This window comes from Rhincodon typus, chromosome 11, assembly GCF_021869965.1.
Source record: "Rhincodon typus isolate 14 chromosome 11, sRhiTyp1.1, whole genome shotgun sequence".
Taxonomy (NCBI): domain Eukaryota; kingdom Metazoa; phylum Chordata; class Chondrichthyes; order Orectolobiformes; family Rhincodontidae; genus Rhincodon; species Rhincodon typus.
In genome coordinates this window covers 29,875,404-29,896,610 of record NC_063342.1, presented here as the reverse complement: position 1 = coordinate 29,896,610, position 21,207 = coordinate 29,875,404, and the positions used below count along the sequence as shown (strand labels likewise).

The window sequence follows — 21,207 nt, the reverse complement described above, 5'->3', positions numbered from 1 at the left end:
TCTTGTGACACAGTCATTCCTCTGGTCGCCAAAGGCACTGACCAATGCAACCATTACCACCCAGGCTGTATTAGTAACTCTTGAAGCCTCTTCTTGCCATCCCTGGGAAGCAGCATCTCATTTCTTTTATGAGTATCCCCTGGTCCTGCGTTGCAGAGTGCTCAGTGCTAGCCAGGCACTTTTTAAATATGGCACCTGGAAGGTGAAACCCAGTAGTTCCTCCCACTTTTCAGCTCACCTCCATATGTAGCTGCACAAATGACAATCCTGCTGCAGGACTATTTTTCAGTTCCAGCAGGAGAAGGGAAGGGGAGCTGGGCATTATTGGATTATTGCAAGTCAACTGCACAAAATTGTTTAATAAAGGTCTAGTAGGCAGAAATCAAAATTATGATGAAAAGTTGGACCTGCACAAATTAGTATATTTTAGATTAAAGACATTCTGGTCATAATAAACCTGAAACTTAGTGCTGGCTGGCATTCAACATTATTTAATTGTCAAGAATATGACATGATAGCTTTGTTTTCTGAATCTTTCACAGGACGCAGGTGTCAATAGCATCTTTTGGCTATGCTACAGACAAGGTCAAGTGGAGAAAGCCAGGTCACATGGTGGGATGTGACCACTTGCAAGAGATAATGTACAGCCAACATCAGAAACCATCAAGCTTGAAAAAGTAGGAGCTAATAGATGAAAGCTAGTGAGGATTTGTTAAAATTAAATTGATTGAGCTCTTTGATGAAGGTGGAAATTGGTAAGGGCCACACAGTTGATGATATGCACACAGTCTTTCAAAATGCATTTGATAAAATACTTGAGAGTATGGACTTGAGAGCAACATTAAAAGGATAGTGACAGCATGGCTAAAAGATTGGCTAATGGACACAAAACAGTGAGTAGTGGTTTACAGGTGTTTTTCAGACAGGAGGGAACAATACAGTGGTGTTTCTCAAGGATCATAGAGTCATACAGCACAGAAACAGACCCTTTGGTCCAGTATCAGCAGCATTGTTCCTTTTGATATATACAGAGGGCATGATTTCAACACCTGAGATAACAGGGAATTTGCATGTGGAATGAGTAATGAAGAGAACAGTAACTGATATAATGAGATCAAAAACAGAATACTGAACTGAGTAAACACATGACAGATGGCATTTGACCTAGAAACATGAAGTGAATCATTTTGGTAGGAACAATTAGAAGAGGCAATATGAACTAAACACTCAGCAAATCTGACAGGATCTGTAGAGGTTAACATCGAGGTTAATATTCTGGTCAATGATCTTTCAACAGAGCTAGTCGCCAACCTGAATTATTCACTCTTTTTCCATCTGCAGGTGCCACCAGACCACTTTCCAGCATTTTCTATTTTCAGCAATCTGTGCATACTCGAAATCCGAAGCAAAAGTAGAAATTGCTGGAGAAACTTAACAGGCCTGGTAGCATCCCTGAAGAAGCACTTCTTTTGAGGAAGTCACTGGACTCAAAATGTTAACTTCGCTTTCTCTCCACGGATGCTGCCAGGCCTGCTGAGTTTCTAATCTTACTTCAGATTACTCACATCCACAGAGGATAAATAAGGAGAAGTTGTTTCTAGGGGCAGAAAGGTCAGTAACCAGAGGACATAGATTCAACATAATTAGCAAATATACAAGAGGCGGCACATGGAAATATTTATTTTACACCGCGAGTTGCTGTGATCTGGGATTACAGTCTGAAAGGATGGTAGGTGCAGATTCAATGGTAACATTCAAAGAATATTAGATAAATGCTTGAAGGTAAAAAAAAAACAGGTTTGTGGGGAATGAGGAAGGGAACTGATATTAATTGGAAGGAGCTTCCAAACAGCCTGCATAGGAACAACAAGTTGAATGGCCTTCTTTTATGTTGTATCATTCCATGAATCTATAAATAGCATTGGGCAATATAAATTATACAAACACTGTAACTAAGATCACATATTGATACCACTCGCAACCACAACTTGCCGGTGCTACTGAAATTTAGGTTTATCACTTGAATTTGCACAAGCAAATGGAGTGCCGTTCACTACTTTTAACACTGTTGTTAATTTCACTGCATTCAAATAAGTAACATGTTCCCAACAGATGGACCAGCTGATAACTAAAACTATAAATTTTCAAGGTAGTTTTTATTGCCAAATGGTAAGTGTATTAAAGGGGCAAGTAGGGTTAATGTAACAATGACACGACAAATCCTGTAGTAATATTGTTACATATTTGGTGTAGGCCAGATAATTGGCATGTCTGGAGGGATGCCGAAAACCAAAAGGAAAGGGTAAAAAGCTGTCTTCATTTGATAGTCTTTGCACTCGTCATTAGTCATAGGATACCACTGATTAAAATCAGTAGCTCAAAAAACTTCATTTGTCTAGGTAAAACTAGGTACGTGCAGCGAGCAGTGTTAGAATATATATATTCAGCACATCGGGAGCAGAAAAACCCTCTCTCAATAGGAAAATAACAAAGATAAACACCTGCATCTTTATCATTACATGGATAATGAGAGAATATTTCTAAACAGCCCTTTGAGACCTTGGACATAATTTTAAGAAGCTGAAAATAAAAATTGAAAAGAAGATGTCTCTAGGATCAAGTCACCTTCATGCATGTCAATTACACAACCTTACTCACTGGTGTGTATATTATAATGTCTATAGCAATGAAATATATTTTACAATATATGGCACAGGTTTTTTTCTGAAACAGCTTACTCTCATAACCCTGATCATTTTCTTTCCAGGTCAGCCTGGAAGGACCTTACTGTGGCTTCTTACGCATTCCGCTCAGTTAAATCTAGCAATTGAATCCCAATGGTGCCATCGAATCTTGATGCATATTGCAAAAAAGATCCTACGAGCTTTGAGTAAATGGCATTGCTAACTGCCAAGAGGGTACATTAAAATGCAAAAGCCCATTAGCAACAAGGATTTGAATCAGCCACCATTCATACTGCCATACGAGGCTGGAAATGAACCTGCGCAGTTTTAACTGTCTGCCCATCCGGTGTCTTCATTGCAGGGAGGGTTAAATGTTCTATCAACTAGACAACTTGCACATCAGAAGTGAATGAGTAATATTCTTATGACACTTAAAATCACTTTTGAGAAGTGCTAATTGAGAGTATCATGTCATGACTGTTTTTATATACTACATTTGCGGTGGCGGATTTATGAATTCTTAGTATAACGTTCAGCAGAGCACATCTGTCATTACACAGAGCTATATAATCTAAATCATAGTATCTAGTTACTTCAATAAACCAAGACAGTTACGTATGGGAGATGTAAAATATTTACTCTTTGATTCATTTTCGATTTGGTCCAGATTCAGCAGTGCTGAAAGGACAGCGCTCAACATCCATTTCACTTACCTACTGAAATTCGAAAGGCTTTTATTGTGGAAGTTGCAGCAATTAATAACACAAAAGAGCATGTTACCCTTTACAGAGGATCCCAAACCTATGTAAAACGGCAAGCAACTCCTTAACCAGTCAGACTGAAGAACCTTTACTGAGCATGAAGGTCTGAACCATGAAGTCAAACTTAGAATTCTTCAGTCAACTTAAAATCGGAAAACGAGATGAAGAAAGGGGAATAAAGCATAACAAGAGAAATAAAAGCAACAGAAAGAACTTTAGAAAGTTAAGTAATAAACTCGTTAGTTTTTTAAAAATTATTAAAATCTGGAGGATTGATACTTCATACTTTTGAAATTAATATGTATTGCCAGAGATGATATTCTGCTGTAATTCAGACTAATTACACAAATTAAAACTTCACTTACATTACAATAGACAAGCTCTCATTTCTTGGCAAATGTAGTGGATGTCAAGTGGGCACTACACCAACTTCATATATTTTAATGTATTGAGCCTCTCCACAAGACACTGCTACACAAAGCTTGAGCAGCAGAACATTTCAAACCAGCAACTTCTGATTACCACACCTATCACCAGAAGTCGTTGTCGAATTTATGCTTTAATAATGATGTTTCTTACACTGCAAATGCTGGTCCATATTTCAAAGTGGTTAGAGATATATCAATCCCTCAATCCAGATGTGTAAATGAAACTAATACTTGCCAGTAACACTGTGAAGAGAATTCCTACAGAATGCATCTATTACTGATAGAGATATACTGTGGTTGGTTTGCTCGTTCACAGATATTTCATTACTCTGCTGGGTAACATCATCAGTGCAGCCTCCGATGAAGCGCTGTTGTGTTTTCCCGCCTGGTAGTTAAACTCTGGGGTCCACTGGATTTGATTACCTCATTTCCAGTTTTCCTTCGCAGTGGTGTATATATAAGGCCTAGTTCTATGTGTTTGTTGATGGCCTTCTTGGTGGAGAACCAGCCCTCTAGGAATTCCTGTGTTTGTCTCTCTTTGGACTGTCCTAGGATCCTGGTTTTGTTCCAATCGACCTGGTGGTTTTCCTTATCTGAGTGAATGGGGATGAGTGAGTATTGGTAGTGTCTTTTTGTTGCTAGTTGGTGTTCATGTACTCTCGTGGCCAATTTGCTTCCTGTCTGTCCAATGTAATGTTTGTTGCGGGCCTTGCATGGAATTTTGTATATTATGTTCGTTCTGTCCATTGTGGGTAAGGGGTTTTTGGTTCGAGTTAGCAGCTGGTGTGGGGTTGACGTGCTACTCTGATGCCCAATGGTTGTAGGAATCTTGTGGTCAGTTCGGATATGTTCTTAATGTATGGTAGCGTGATGAGTGTGTTAGGGCGTGCAGTATCGTGGATCCAGTTGTTCGGGTATCCGTTGTCCTTAACTACTTGGTGGAGGTACCCTTCTTCGTTTTGGCATATTCCGGGTTGCTACAGTGCTTTGTCGCTCGTTTAAATAGTGTTTTCACGCAACTTCATTTGTGGGTGTTGGAGTGGTTACTGTTGAAATTCAGTACTTGGTCAGTGTGTGTGGCTTTTCTGTGTACCTTCATCAGGAATTCCCCGTTGGCCCTGCGTTCTACCATGACATCGAGGAATGGGAGTGGTTTGTTCTTCTCCTCTTCCCTGGTGAATTTGATGCTGGTGAGAATGTTGTTTATTAGTTGGTGTGTCTCCTCCAGTTCAGTCCGTTTGATGATGACGCAAGTGTCGCCCACGTATCGGATCCATAGTTTGGGTTGGATTTGTGGAAGGGCCATTTCGAGTCTCAAAAGCATGGCCCTTCTGCAAATCCAACCCAAACTATGGATCTGATTCGTGGACGATACTTTTGTCATCAAACGGACCAAACTAGAGGAGACACACCAACTAATAAACAACATTCTCACCGGCATAAAATTCACCAGGGAAGAGGAAACGAACGAACAACTCCCATTCCTGGATGTCATGGTAGAACACAGGGCCAACGGAGAATTCCTGACGAAGGTACACAGAAAAGCCACACACACTGACCAAGTACTGAATTTCAACAGTAACCACTCCAACACCCACAAATGAAGTTGCGTGAAAATACTATTTAAATGAGCGACAACGCACTGTAGCAACCCAGAACTATGCCAAAACGAAGAAGAGTACCTCCACCAAGTATTTAAGGACAACGGATACCCGAACAACTGGATCCAACGATGCTTATCGCACGAACAACAACAGGAAGATACTGCACGCCCTAACACACTCATCACGCTACCATACATCAAGAACATACCCGAACTGACCACGAGACTCTGATGACCATTGGGAATCAGAGTAGCACACAAACCCACGCCAACTGCTAACTCAAACCAAAGATCCCTTACCCACTATGGACAGAACCAATGTAATATACAAAATTCCAAGCAACGACTGCGATAAACATTATATTGGACAGATGGGAAGAAAATTGGCCACGAGTGTACACAACCACCAACTAGCAACAAAAAGACACAACCAACACTCACTTATCTCCATTCACACAGATAAGGAGAACCACCAGTTCAACTGGGACAACACCAGGGCCCTAGGACAGGCCAAACAGAGACCAGCATGGGAATTCCTACAGGCCTGGTTCTCCACCAAGAAGGCCATCAACAAACACATAGAACTAGACCCTATACATACACCACTTCAAAGGAAAACCGGAAACGAGGTAATCAAATCCTATGGACCCCAGAGTTTAAATACCAGGCGGGAAAACACAACAGTGCTTCATCGGAGGCCGCGCTGATGATGTTACCCAGCAGGGTAATGAAATGTCTGCGAACCAACGAACCAGCTCGGCGAGCAAACCAACCACAGCATCCACAACCCGAGCTACAAATCGACTCAAGAACCTGATAGAGATATATTATAGATAAAAGTCCATTAGATCTCTTTCCAGAGTGCGAGTTTTTTGTTTAAAAATGGCTGGCAAGTTATAAGAATTTCCAATAGATGTGGAAAAGACCTACGCAGATGGAAACTTGTAGACAAATTCTCGAATATTAATTTCACTAATGTTAAATATTTACTTCATTGTTTCCATAATTTAAATATTTAGAAACCTACAGAAAAATCCTATAAATAACAATTATCAATGATATAAATGCAGTCAAAGTACTATAAAACAAAGGACTGCAGATGCTGCAGAATGAAGCAGATTTGAAGAATGATCATTCGACTTGAAATGTTAAATCTGCTTTCTCTCCAGTAATTTGTTTTTGTCAAGGTACAATTTACTTTCGACTTTAATATTTGAGTGCTTTAATTCAAAGATCACCTGCTTTATGCAAGAGATGGAGCTAATTTCACGGACAACTATAACACAGTTAACACTGAAATACAGCTATGCTGCCTCACCTCCTTTGCCAGGTCAGTGTACTTTTGTTTCTCCTTTGGATCTAAAACAGACCACCAGTCAGCCAGTATTTTGGTTGCACCACGGTTGTCTAGGCGAGGATGTTGCTGACGAACCAGAGAACGATGGCGTTTGCAGAACAAAAGAAATGCATTCATCGGCCTGCGAGCTCGCTGTTCAGAGGAGTCATCATCTTCTGTTTCATCTGCCTCATGTTCAAGACCCTCAGTGTTCAGCAAAGTTTCCTGCAGTAAAAACGTAAAGTTGCATGAAAATATATTTCATAAAGAAAACAAAATTGATTTTACTGTTAAAAAAAAATCTTCAGTTTCATATTGAAACTTGATTTGAAGGGTTGCACGTTACATAAAGTAACACTGGTCTCCTTTTAAAGAGCAATCCTCATGCTGAACTGACATTAGCTCACGTTTAGAAGATTTTATTATTTTAGATATATTAATTGATTTCCTTATTTTCCATATTTTTTCTCCTGTGAACTCATGCATAAGTGTACTTACAGAAAATCCAATATACTGATGATTGTTTGAAGTAGCATTGTAAAATGTGATTACTCAGCAAGCTTCCATATATTACTATATATTGTGGCGTACAATAACAACAGTCGATACATTTGCCTAATTACTTAAAATAATATAAGCTTTAAGCACGAATTTGGCTTCTAATTTAATCAAACCTGCTCTATTGATGCAAATGAGTTGGAATATAATCCTTAGCCAACCAAATTGAAACATATAGACCCTGATTGCAAGAACAAGGACAATAGCATATTTAGATCAGCTAGTCCATGTCTGTAAGCCTGTTTCAGCTTTGATCCCATTTGCAGAACACAGATTGACATCTAACCTTTCCTCTAAATTGGCATGAAATGGTGTCATGCATTCTATTACAAAATTATGTAACTTCAGTGTTATATAGGAAGAACATGTACACTATTAAATGTTGATTTTGAAAGCCAATGTTGGACCTGGCTGCTCCATAGGCTTCACCTGTGACAGTAGTTCAGGAGGTAGGCCAGGAGTTATGAAAGCATGGATCCCCAATTTAAGTAGTTAATGGTTAAGCAAATAGCTTGTTCCCTAACTGTGCCTGTAACATATCTGGATACAAGATCTGCTAAGATTAGGCTCTACAGCTTGACATAAAAGGGTGTGGTGGCATTAGAAAAGTGAATGAATTGGTCTCAAGATGGCTAGAGCTACATCAACATTCCTTTGAAGGTTTGGATTGGAGGTGCTAAAACAATGGTCTATTTGGATTCATGAACAGTCAGTTCAACAATCTGATGATAGGTGTGTGATTAAAAGATAGCCAGATCCCAGCGTTCTCATTTCAGATAACAAAGAAAGAGGAGTTTTGTTAGAATTTGGATCAAGGAAAAGGTGTGCGTGCGTGTGTGCATGATCCTTGTCAAAGTTCCTTGCGTAAGCTCCTTCTGGAGCTCAGTAAACATGGCAGACATCTAAGTTATGAACTTAGGGAGAGATGGTGGTGTCACTGAATTGTTAACCTCGGGACCCAGGCTAATACTCTGGAGTCACAGATTTAAACCCATGATGGCAGCTAATGGGACTTTATTAACTACAAAGAACTGAAGGGAAGGTAGAATATTCTGCTAGAAATAAACGGTGTAAATGATCTTCTTATCTATAAAAAATTATGATCCTACACTGATGAAAGCAGCCTGATTAACTAATAGGGTCAAAAAGTGAAGGCTGCCCATGTGAACAACTAGGGAGGCCGATGGAAACTGTCCGAGAGGCTTGCATGTGCTGGAGATGGGAAAAGTAAAAAAGCATGGCTTTGGTTTGACAATGTTAAAGCAGAGAAAATTACAAATCATTCAAGACCTTTTGTCAGAGTCACAGTCATGAAAGAACTGGAACAACTTTGGAATCAATGATGGTCATGGCAGCAGGCTGTTCAATATACAAGCAAATGCTGACCCCTGTTTGTAGAAGATATCACAGAGCAATTGTTTGTCTGTCAAAGCAGGAGAAGTCCAGGGATGATTGGAGGAAACCGGAGAGGCTAAGGAGATTAAACGGTTGCGTTGATAGAGATAGGAATGGACACAGAAAATGAATCACTTAGAATAGGCAGAGAAAAACTGAATAGCCGATAATGTTAAAAGTGGCTAATGGATAATGCAGAAAAAGATTAACAAATATCTTTTTTTTCTGCTTAACTGAGTTATGACTTCTTTAAGTATTCATAGCTTGTGTGCCTGCAAGCATTGTTAAATTCCTTAAACTACTGTCAATCAACATAGGAACAGGAGTAAGCAAATCAGTTCCCAAGTTTAAAAATAGCATTATGTAGTCTACAATACCAATTCCCACTTCTACCTTGTCAATATCTTCATCTTCCTCATCCTCCTCCTCCTCCTCAGAGAAGTCCAGCATCTTTTTGGCAAGCAGAGGATGCCACTGAAGACACTTCCGCTTTGGTCTTTTTCCAGTTCCATCGCCATCTGCTGAGTGGTCTTTATTTCTGCTGCTGGCTTTCATGGTGCTGTGCTGCATAACACAAACAGAAACAGCACATGATTAGTAATTCGGGATATCCTGATATAACAGAGCCAAGGTGGCGTATTCATCGAACCCCAGGTATGAATATTAATCTTCAAATTACAGAATTATGAACAATTGTGATACAGCTTATTGTTACAAAGATTCATAATATTCTTGTGGGGGACTGTGAAAGCAACAGCTCCCTCTAGTGCACTGCTGTCAGCCAGTAATAAGAATAAGGGAGCGGCAGTCTCAGCACCTGCTCGCTTGCTGCAGAGATTCTTAAAGGGGAAAGTGTCCTCCCACAAGACAAGTCTCTACATCTTGGCTGGATGCTTAATAGAAGCACACCATTGATAGTTGTTTGATTGGCTACTTTTAACTTTTTTGATTAATTTCAGAGCTTGTAAATTAGATTTTTTTTAAACATGGAAAAATGATATTAACTATAATCAACAGCAACACACAGTCATAGAGCATCCTCAATGCAAAAAAAATGCTCCCCCTAGTTTTACGCGGGTGAGTGTAGGCAGGGTTGTGGGAAAGAGAAATAAAGGTGCAGGCGCTAAGCCACATCTAGGGAGGAAGGCTTTAAGTGGTGCAGTGGCATAGAGGTTCATGGAGGGATACCCTGAGGCACCTGAAGATTGTGCCAACAGTGGGTAACTCAGGAGGGGAATACTGCAGAGAAGCTGTGATGAAGGTTCGTTGTACATTGCATTATTGCTTGAAATTTGACTTCTAAAGTGCATAGAACCATGTAAGATTTTTAAGTTTGGTATGTATGTTGTGTCGGTCAGGAAGCAAAGAACATGGCTTTGGTTTTTGTTTTGAGTTTGACAGATGGAGAAGGGGTGTCAGGGAAATTACTTGTGTTTAAATTTGCTTTCAAAAAGCCCTGATAGAAATTGTACAATGTTTCCAGAACAAGAGTAGAAGGGCTGTTGTTTAATAATAAGGTGTGCAATGACAAAGGGAACCAGACTGAATAAAATGTTTCTTTTTGAAAGACAGAAAAATGGTGAATAAGCATGTAGATTTCTTTTAGAGAGAGAAACTGGTCAGTCAGTCAGAAAAAGGTCCATAACATAAGCAATGCAGTTCAGCAGTTTCCAAAACAATCAGGGCAGAAGAAAAAAAGTCCTTAGTGGCTTTGAAGTTAGTAAGTGCACAGTGATTGTAATGAGGTCAGCCAGGTGGACCTCACAGAAGGAGCTCCCTGATTGGACCAGATTAATAGTCCCAATCACAGAGCCCTGGCTGACAGATAAGAACAGGAGTGTCCGCCTACAGGGGCTCTGTTTGACACTGACTCTTTGGTCACATGGGTGATTTTCCTGGTGGCGGTATGTTTAATTAAAGTTATTTGCACACGTGGTGTTTTTTTTACAGGATCGCACACCTGCACATGCACAACAAAGGTGCTGGGGAAGATAAGCACTACTGCTGGATGGCATTAGTGTAGGGGAACCAAGAAAATATATAATCAGGGATTCAGAATCTCCTCACTTCGGGGAACAGAACAGGAGTGTCAGACATCCTGTTCACTCCAAGAGCTGGCTGTGAGGGAGCTGGATTGATATCAAGAAATCTCCACATGTAAATAATGGGTAACTTGGTGATGGGACCCTGGCTTCTGTGGAGTTATTTCAAAGTGAAGATCTCCAGAAGTAGAATGCTTTTAAGGTGTCAGACAGAAGATATTCTACAAGGCTGTTGAATGCATGGGTTTAAGGAATGCATGTTGTGAGCTGTGTCATCAGTCTGCTTAGGATCTCCGAAGAAACATTAACTAAACACATTAAATGAATTCAGAAGTTCAGCAAGAAGTTAAAAGAAAAATTATAGCCGTGCCCACTGAACAAGGAACATTAAAGTGGAAACGGGGAAAGCCTTCAGTGGAATTCAGATATCTCTAAGCTCAGATTTCTCTTGAGGACAAATGGATGAATTTTTTATTTTTGATATTTATAATAAGACTATCAATTCCTATATAGCTCATTTTTCTCCTTTTGTGTGTAATAAACTTTGACGTTCTTTTGTTAAAAGTACATTGGCAAGCTCTTGTCAACGTGCTCAGTGACTAACCATTGCAGTAGGCAAATTTCAGAAGTAAAACTTAAGATCGATTAATCCAGATTTCACTCTAAAATCTGACATGTCCAGTATTACCAACAACTGGGATCATATCAAAAATCAGAAAAGGAGGATTAATGTATTCATCAGATGCACCAAACATCTGTAAGCTACAAAGGCATGGAAAGGCGATGAAGGGTGAGGATTTTTAACTCAATGTACTGAGGGACATAAAGCCAGTAAGAATGAGATGATACGGGAACTCTGTTTAAAGCATGAAAGGACTAAAAGTATCAGAATATTAACAATCAGATTTGAGCAAATTAGTGCAAAAGAGTACTGAGTGAAAAGCATGCAGGGAGAAAAAGAGAAAAAGAGAGTGTCTAGGTGCTAGATTTTCAATGTCTATGTGGAAAGTTTGGGTGCGAGTGCTTAGAAAAATATTATTCACACATTGGGCATCAACCTTCTGATGCCTGTGGAACGAGCTGAAATTATCACAGTGGGGGTTGGTTAGAATGGGGGGGAACCACAACCCACTTGGCTCCAATTAATTATTCATTTAGCTTGTGGAAGAGCTTATCAAAATCCTGGAGATGACGAGGAGGAGAATTGCAAAACAGCAAGCATGAAGAGACATTAGTCTGCAACCAATGGGTGCACACTGATTGGAGGCAGGAAACAATGTGATGTTGCTGTTGAATTAAAAACTTTTCATTTTAGTTAAGCTGGTTAAAATGTGGCACAAAGTTGTCATTGCTAGAGCATAGATCCTCGTGATTGACGGTTTGGCCACTTGGCTACATTATCAGGCTGCCAAACCTCTACTTTCTTGGAAACTCCAATTTGCAAGATAATGATAATCACATTCAAGGTTGCCCATCTGCCTCCACAGCCAGTTCCTATCCCCAGGCAGCACTCATTGCTACCCATATGGCACCAATCTTGCTTCCAGCCCAATTAGGGATTTTGCTTTTTAAAATAGCAGTGCATTAGTGATACTGACACGGTGTAGGAGAGGGATCCAGAAATAAACCTCGCAGTGGGTTTTCAAATCCAGACTGAAAATTCAGCTGCAGGTGTGCATATGGGAATTATGGATCTTCGGTGTTAACTGTCATAATCTTTGATGGAAGTATTCCTTATCCTATTGGAATAGGCACAATCGTGTCCTTATCCCATTGCTCGGAAACAATTAGAAAAAGAGTTTACAATTCCACCGAATTACACAGATGCCTCCCCATCACTGAAGCTACCCCATTCATTCACACTGTGAGACACAGTGCTCCAGATATAATCCCACCTCATGTTGCCCACAGAATTTTAGGAACTATCGGGTTAGAATTTACACCATCATACTATACAAAAGCAGTAGCGATAGGAACAAAGCGCGGACAGGGACTCTCAAATCCTCACTCTGAAACTGGTGCACCAGCTAACACAAACCCTGCAAAAGTAGAGAACAGCTATTGAACCTTCGCCCACGCAGCCACATTTAGTTAAAGAGAAATAGGGATGCTGTGCTTTGTCACAGCAGTACCACCAACACAGATACAGACAGGAGTGAACAGTACATGCTGGCGCAACAACAGGAAGATTCATCTCTCAGCTCTGACAGAGGGCAAAAGCCAGTTAGTGGCTAATGCAACCTGATTCCTATCCTTGTGGCAAACCTTTTGAGAAACAGGTTATTGAAATCTTGAGGGCACTTTGCCTTTTATTCAGACTGGCACTACATAAGATAATCTACTATGATAAATGACATAGTATACTGTAGTATAATGTAGTAATTAGGTTCAATCCAGAAAAGTAGGGTAGGTTCACAGCAGGATTGAGGCAGTAAGTGGAAGACTGCCTTGATCAAACACCAGTGACAAAGCACCCTGAACGCATTATCTTCAGTCCACAATTATCTCTATGATCTACATCCAAATACTAATAGAGGTACATCTAACATGGAAATAGAAAACATAGCACATTTGTACCTCAAATGGAATGCCACATTTAAGAGAAGCAGTAAGTACAGTAACAAGAAGTGGAAAGTTTCATCAAGGAAACTACCAAAATAGACTGTTGCTTGTTCTACCACTACCTGAATAAAGCACACCAGAGCAAAAAACACCAAGTGGCATTACAACTATAATGCTTGATAAGAGAAGAAATTGGTATTGTATTGGTAATACAGCTAGTATAACGTACCCAGAAGCATTATTACATCAGCCACCTACTTTACAATGGGGAAAACTGCTCAGTTATATCAGAGCACCAAACCAAAACAGTGGTCACCCCTATCAGTCTACGCTCAGTCATTGGCAAAATATTGAAAAGGGCTGTCACTAATAGCCTGCTTATGGTCAGTTTGATTTCTAGAAATACCACACATCTACAAATCTCCAAATGTAGGTGAAGTGAGCAAAATTATAGAAGTGAGTCGAAACGAGGATCACTATCTTGGACATCAAGACAACTTTTGCACGGACCCAAGCAGCCTTAGTAAAAGTGAAGTCAATTGGAGTTGGGGAAACTCTCTATGAGCTCGAGTTGTAACTACTTCAAAGGAAGATGTTACTGGTTATTGGAAAGTAATCATCCCAGCATTAGACCATCACTGCAGGAGCACTGAGCAGCAGCCTGTGCCTAACTACCATGAGCTGATCCAGCAGTGATCCTCACCCCATCTGTGTTGTCGTCCTTTCAAAATTCCCCAGATGCCCACATGCAGCAAACCCGAGTAGCATTCCAATGTTGGCTGTCAAGTTAAAAGTAACATTAAAATCATACTAGTGCCAGGCATTGGCCAGCTCCATCCAAAGAAACAACCTCTCTTTAATACTCAAGGAAATATCACATGCCCCACAATCAAAATTCTCAGGTCCTGAGAGCAGGGGTACGACGGGTGGGGTTTACCATTGACCAAAAGTTCAACTAGACCAACCATGTATGGGAGATGGCTTGGTATTCTGAGGCAAGTGACTCATCTCTTGACTTCTTAAAGCTTCTCCGCCAACTAGAATGGAGTATTCTCTATTTTTCAAGATGCTCTGTATTATCAAGGAGAAAGCAGCCTGTTTGATCAGCACTTTACCCTAAGTATTCACTCCCTCCAAAGTGCACACCATGGTACAGTCAGTCCCATCACCAGGTTTCTAGGCAGCAAGTTGCGAAGCCTACCTCAGTAGTTCTATAGGTCATAGATGCAGCCAATTCCCTTCACCCTACATCATATCAACAAATGGCTGAAGGCACTGGATACTGCTAAGGAAATGGACCCTGAGAATATTGTGGCAACAGCACTGAAGACCTGCACTCCAGAACTTGTCTAGACAGCACCAAAAACTATTTTGGATGCATAAATATAATACAATAGTAATATGCACAAAAATAATACAATAAAATATAATAGTTGAAGAACCTCTGGAATTACTCAACAATTTCATCCAATTAGTACCAGAATCACACTTCAAGGAAATCCCTCATTCCACCCAGTCTGTGCTGAGTAGTCTGTTCTCAGTTGGAAAGGCAGTAGGGGGCACTATGACTAGTCCATCCAAAGTGAGCCAAGGCAGAATTAAGTGTGCTCACACATAAAAACAACTGTCATTCTGCATAAATTCCTGACCCTTCACTGTTATACTTCATTGCTTTTCACTGTGGATTCATTTGAAAAATTAATTTGGAAATACTGTAGGTCTGAGTTCTTAAGTATTCTTCTAAACATCAATTTTGCAACAAACAGCAAATTTGTAACTTTCCTTTTACTCAGTCACTCACAGGGAAGTGGACTTTGCTGGCTAGACCAGCATTTATTGCCCATTCCAAGTTGCCCTTGAGAAGGTGGTGCCAAGCTGCCTTTTTGAATCACAGCAACCCATGTGCCGTAGGTGTATATCTATAATGCGATTAAGGAGGGAGTTCCAGGATTCCGACCCAGCGAGGGGTGTTTAAATGACTGGAAGCCGAGGTCTAGTGGAGTTCTGCAGTGATCAGTTTTGCGGCCCTTGCTATTTGTGGTACACAAACTATTTAGACTTAAACATAGGAAGGTTGATCGGTAAGCTTGCTGATGACACAAAAGTTGATGATGTGGCAAATAATGAAGAAGATAGCCTCAGAATACAGGAGGATTATAAACCTGCTGGTCAGATAGGCTTATCAGTGGCAAATGAATTTCAGTCTGGATAAGAGTGAGGTGATATACTTGAGCAGGATAAACAAGGCAACAGAATACATGATGGAGCCTGGGAAGCACCAAGGATCAGAGGGACTTAGAGTGCACTTCCATTAGTCCCTGAAGTTGCAGAACAGGCAGATAAAGTGGCTCAGAAGGCATTTGGGACACTTGCCTTCATAAATCAAAGCATAGAGTTTAAAAGCAGAGAGGTTATGCTGGAGCCATATAAAGAATTGGTGAGGTCACAGCTAGAGTATTGCATTCAGCTCGGGAATCCACATTATAGGGATGTGGTTGTACTGGACAGGGTGCAGAGATGAATTTTAGTGATGAAGAGAGATTGGATAGACTGGGACTGTTTTCTTTGGAGCAAAGGAGACTGATGTGTAGACATGATTGAGATATATAAAATTACAAGGGGTTTAGGCTATAAAGGAAGAAACTTTTCCCCTTGGTGAAGGGATCAATGACCAGGGGCATGGATTTAAGGTAGAGGGCAGGAGGTTTGAAGGGGGCATAACAAAGAAGTTTTTCGCCTAGATGGTGGTGAGAATCTGGAACTCACTGCCTATAAGGGTGGTAAAGACAGAAAGCCTCATAATATTTGAGAAGTATTTAGCTGTGCACCTGCAATGCCTAGACATACAAGGCTATGGACAATGGAAAACGGAATTAGAAGAGTTAGGCAGTTGTGTTTGACTGGCACAGACTCAATGGGCTGAAGGGTCTTCTTCTCCATGAGACTGAAGAAATGAAAATATATTTCCAAGTCCAGACATCCAATGGCTTGGAAAGGAGCTCGCACATTTCCATGTATCTACTGCTCTTTTCCATCTTGATGATAATGGTGTGGGTTTGTGCTGTCTGAGGAGTCTGGGTGAATTTCTGCACTCTCTTATAGATGGTACTTAATGCTGCTACTAAGTATCAGTGGCGGAAGGACTGAATGGTTTGTGGATGTGGTGCTAATCAAGTGGGTTGCTTTGTCCTGGATGGCGTCAAGCTTCCTGACTACTTTGGAGCTGCACTCATTGAAGCAAGTGGACAGTAATCCATTACACTCCTGGTTTATGGCTTGAGAATGGTGGGCAGGCTTTGGCGAGTCAAGAGGTGAGTGACTTGATGCAAGATTCTTAGCCTCTGCCCTGCTAATGTAGCCACAGCATTTAAATGGTTAGTGCAGTTGAAGTTCTGGTCAATGGCAACCCAGTTGACAGTGAGGGATTCGGTTACACCATCAATTGACAAGAGGTGATGGTTCAGTTCTTTCTTGTCAGAGATAGTCACTGCATGACACTTTTCTGGCATGGATGTTACTTGCCATTTGTCAGCACAAGCCTGATAATGTCCAGGTCTTGCTGCACTTAAACATGGGCTGCTTCAACACTGGCTGCTTCAATATCTGAATCATTCTGAATAGTGCTGAACACTGTGCAATCATCAGCGAACATCCCTACTTCTGACCTTATGATGGAGGGAAGGTCATTGATGAAGCAGCGGAAAATGGTTGGGCCTAGTACACTATCCTGAGGAACTCCTGCAGCGATGTCCTGGAGCGGAGATGACTGACTTCAAACAACCACGACCATCTTCCTATGTACCAGCTATGACTTTAGCCAGCAGACAATTTTATCCCTAATCCCCACTGAATCATTTGATATGGGTGACATCAATGTGGCCTTGATGCCAAAGGCAGTCACTGTCACCTCATCTCTGGAATTCAGTTATTTTTTGGTTCATGCTTGGACTAAGACTGTAATGAGATCAGGAGCTGAGCAGCCCTAGCAGAACCCAAACTGAGTGTCAGTGAGCAGGTTATTGCTAAGTACGTGCTGTTTGATAGCACTGTTGTTGACATCTTCCATCACTTCACTGATGATTGAGAGTAGGCTGATGGGGCCATAATTGGTGGGTTGGATTTGGTTTCATCTGGGTCTATTAAATGGTCTCACCGAGTTGAGAGACTTGCCTCTTCCTCTAAGTTTCATACATTCTCGATGCATGGAACACACAGGGTCATCTATAGTCAGAGATAACAAGGTGCAGAGATGGATGAAGACAGCAGGCCAAGCAGCATCAGAGGAGCAGTAAAGCTGACTTTTCGGGCCTAGACCCTTCTTCAGATCAACTAGAATGCAAATTTCAATAAAGCAGAGATTGAAAGGAGTATTGTTCCTTTCAGGCAGAAACCATTTGTTATTTAAAAGTACACTAAAATTAATTGCTTCACCACTCGCATAAAATCTATATGGATTATATAAAGGCAGTCCAGCAGTCAATTTATGTGGATGTCTGCCATTGTGGCTGGACAAAAATACTGAAATTAGTCTTATTTAAGCATCTGCTCCGTTTATAGAAGATTTTTCTTTGTTGAAAGCACAGCCTTGTCTCATCCCGAAAATTCAGAGTATAACATTTGGCACTGTGAACAGGACTATAGGGTCAGATGTCCAGAAACAGATTTAATTTTGCACATGTAGATCCCCATACAAGTGTCCTGTCAGTTGAGGAAAATGGAGACTACGTGAAGAGCAAAAGTACAAATTTTAAAATAGAGACAAAAAGTTTCATGTTACAGAGAATGTTGGTTTCTTTACTGCATTACAATTGAAAACATTGATTTCAGATTTTGTGTGCAAACTTGAATCAAAATGATAATTCTGGTTCGAGGGGATGTGGATTTATTCCAAAGATCTCTAATGCTGCAACATCCTGCACAGTGACCTGATGTTAATAGCTGGCAGCTACATTGGAGCTCTCTCTAAAGGCTGGCTTGAATATATTATGTAAACAGCACAAAATTGTGACTGCAGCACCCTCTAGCTGTGAGTGAAGTTCTTCAACTCCTTCCCTACTCATGATAAAAATTTGTCAATTCTCTTGACCACCCCAGGAAAGGCCAGGGAACGGTTAACCAATTCAAAAAAGCTTTCCTAAGCATAATGCTGCTTTGATTTCACATTGGCAATCTCCTAAAATAAGTAGGCTACCTATTAGGATTAAACAATAAAGATGTTCTTACACGACTAAGGGTATTCCACGAGCAGGATGTCAGTTAGCTCACTTGGCTGGACAGCTGGCTTGCAATGCAGAGTAATGCCAACAGTTTAAGTTCATTTCCTACACTGGCTGAGGTTACCATCAAGGTCCTGCTTTCACAACCTCTCCCCTTGCCTGACAAGACAGCAACCCTATGGTCCAGTAGATCTATGGTGACTCTGTCTTGCCATAGGCCACCAAAATCGTGGGAAAGATACAAAAACAAAAAACTGATGCTACATAGATGTTAGTTAGCTTACAGCTGGAGTAGCATGTGCAGTTGTGGTCACCACACTAGAGGAAGGATGTGACTGCACTAAAGAGAGGGCAAAGGAGATTCAGTGGGATGTTAGCTATGCTGGAATGAAGATTGTCTAGACAGGCTGGTTTCCTTTGAGCAGGAAGGCAGACGGGGGAGCTAATGAGGTGTTCAAAGTTCTGAGGGACATTGATAGGGGAAAGACTGCTTCCTGAACCAAAGGGTTAATAATCAGGTTGACCAATTTGAAGGTAAGGAACAGGAGGTTTAGCGGGGATTTGAGAATTTTTTCAAGCAGAGGGTGATGGGTGTCTGGAACTCGCTGCCTAAAGGGTGGCAGAAGCAGAAACACTCAAGAACTATTTACTTGACCACATGAACTGCCATAACAATCAAAGCTACCGGCAAAGAGCTATAAAATAGGATCAGAAAAGAAGAACTTTGATGACCAGTGCGGATACAACAGGTCTAAGGGTGCCTTTCTGTCCTTTAAAAACTCTTTATGCTAAATCTGTAAATTTGCTGAGTGATAGGCTGTTCCCTCCTATTTTTCATCTGGTTGCACAAGGCTTCAAGTTTCGCGCATAGCAGCAACTTTCAGAACAGGAGGTCAATGCCACGACCAGCGTGCCAATATTGATCACAGTGCACAGAATCTTAGAGCTGCCCAGAAGTAATACTGGTGATAGACATCAGGGTACAAGTTAATTTTCAGACTGAAGAAAAGCTCAATGAGGGTGATACCAGCAGACAGCAAATTTAGATTTATTACTCTCATTCTTCAAAAGCATTTATATAGATTATAAATGCAGCTAAGGCTGCAGCATTTATCCTGGTGGCACTCCATTCATCACAACCTAACAACTTGAAATTGCCCCATATCTCCCTACTCTGCTTCCTGTGTATTAACCAATCCTCTATCTCATATTAGCCTCAATTAATATGAGCATAAGGGCTCATATAACCTTTTATGTGGCAACTTATCAAATGTTTTTTGTAGACTTAGATATACTAAATCTACCGTTACCCCTTTATCTGCTGTACTGGTTACAAATTCAAAACCTAATTAAGTTGTCAAACACGATTTCCTTTGTGAAACAATGTTAACTTTGTTTGATCATATTACTGATTTTCTAAACTCATTGCTGAGACTTTCATAATAAATTGCAGCATTTGCCCAACAACAGATGACAGTCTACTGGACTGCAAGTTCCTTCCTTTAGTCGTGTTACATTTATTAACTCAGATCTGCTGGGACCACTCCAGAATCATAGGCTCCCTACAGTGTGGAAACAGGCCATTTGGCCCATTGAGTCAACACTGACCCTCCAAAGAGCACCCCAACCACACCCACCCCCTACTCTATCCCTGTAACCCTGCATTTCCCATGGCCAATCCACCTAACCTGCACATCTTTGGATTGAGAGGAAACCTGAGCACCTGGAAGAAACCCGCACAGACACTGGGAGAACGTACAAACTCTACACAGTTAGTCACCCTACGGTGGAATCGAACCCAGGTCCGTGGTGCTGTGAGGCTCAATGCTAACTATTGAGCCACGGTGCCAAAGTATGGAAAATGACAACGAGCCCATCCAATTCCTCTGCAGCAATCTTGTTTAGAACTCAAGATGTAGGACACTAGGGCCCTGAACATTTGTTGGATTTGAGATTTTCCAGCTTACCTTTTGATAATATTGCAGTGGAAGTCTAATATAATGCAGATCAATAGCCGACAACTTTGCTTTGTTTAGCTCACTGGGCTGGATGATCTGATTTACGCTGCAACGAAACACCTACAACAAAATTCACCATGACGGTCCCACTTTCTCACCCTCGCTCCTCGCCTGATGTTAGGCGATCTTCAGGTTAAACCACCACCAGCTGTCCCTCTCTCTCTAATGAGAGCGCAGCCGTGTGGTTCTCTAGGACATATATCGACATTACCTTTACTGCGAACTTGCTTATAATGCGGGACTTCCCTTATAACATAACGCCCCATAAAAATCTCCATCCAGGTCAGAAACGTGCACCTACGCCTTAGGGACAATTTCAAGTTGAATTTAAAGATTTCAGTCAAGGTAAACGTGATGATAATTTTAACTCAATCAATAGGGTGAGAATGGAGCAGCAGCAGTTGTAAAATTGCATTTAGCTCTTTCTTTTTACTAATTGTTCCAGCGGCTTTTACAATTACAATGCGAGTCAAGTTACTTGTGCAAATACTGTACTATGACTGACTGCAAATTGCAAAAGCAGCATGATGTGTACCTGTTGTTGGAACAATCAGTCTTTGTTGTAAACGGATATTTACGTGGGCTCTCCCCTAAAATTTGATGG

At 40.9% G+C, this 21,207-nt stretch overlaps 1 protein-coding gene across 2 annotated transcripts in view; it reads right to left on the bottom strand.

The window, feature by feature from the left end:
- The window catches only part of LOC109912945 (BBX high mobility group box domain containing), a 210,186-nt gene that overhangs the window by 55,279 nt on the left and 133,700 nt on the right, over window positions 1-21,207 (bottom strand). For both annotated transcript variants that reach the window (XM_020512394.2, XM_020512395.2), the window contains exons 3-4: window positions 9,159-9,329; window positions 6,795-7,037 (exon numbers count right to left, since the gene is read on the bottom strand). In XM_020512394.2, the coding sequence (XP_020367983.1) occupies window positions 6,795-7,037; window positions 9,159-9,320 (405 nt within the window). In that variant the 5' untranslated portion in view covers window positions 9,321-9,329. The remainder of the gene's footprint in view (window positions 1-6,794; window positions 7,038-9,158; window positions 9,330-21,207) is intronic.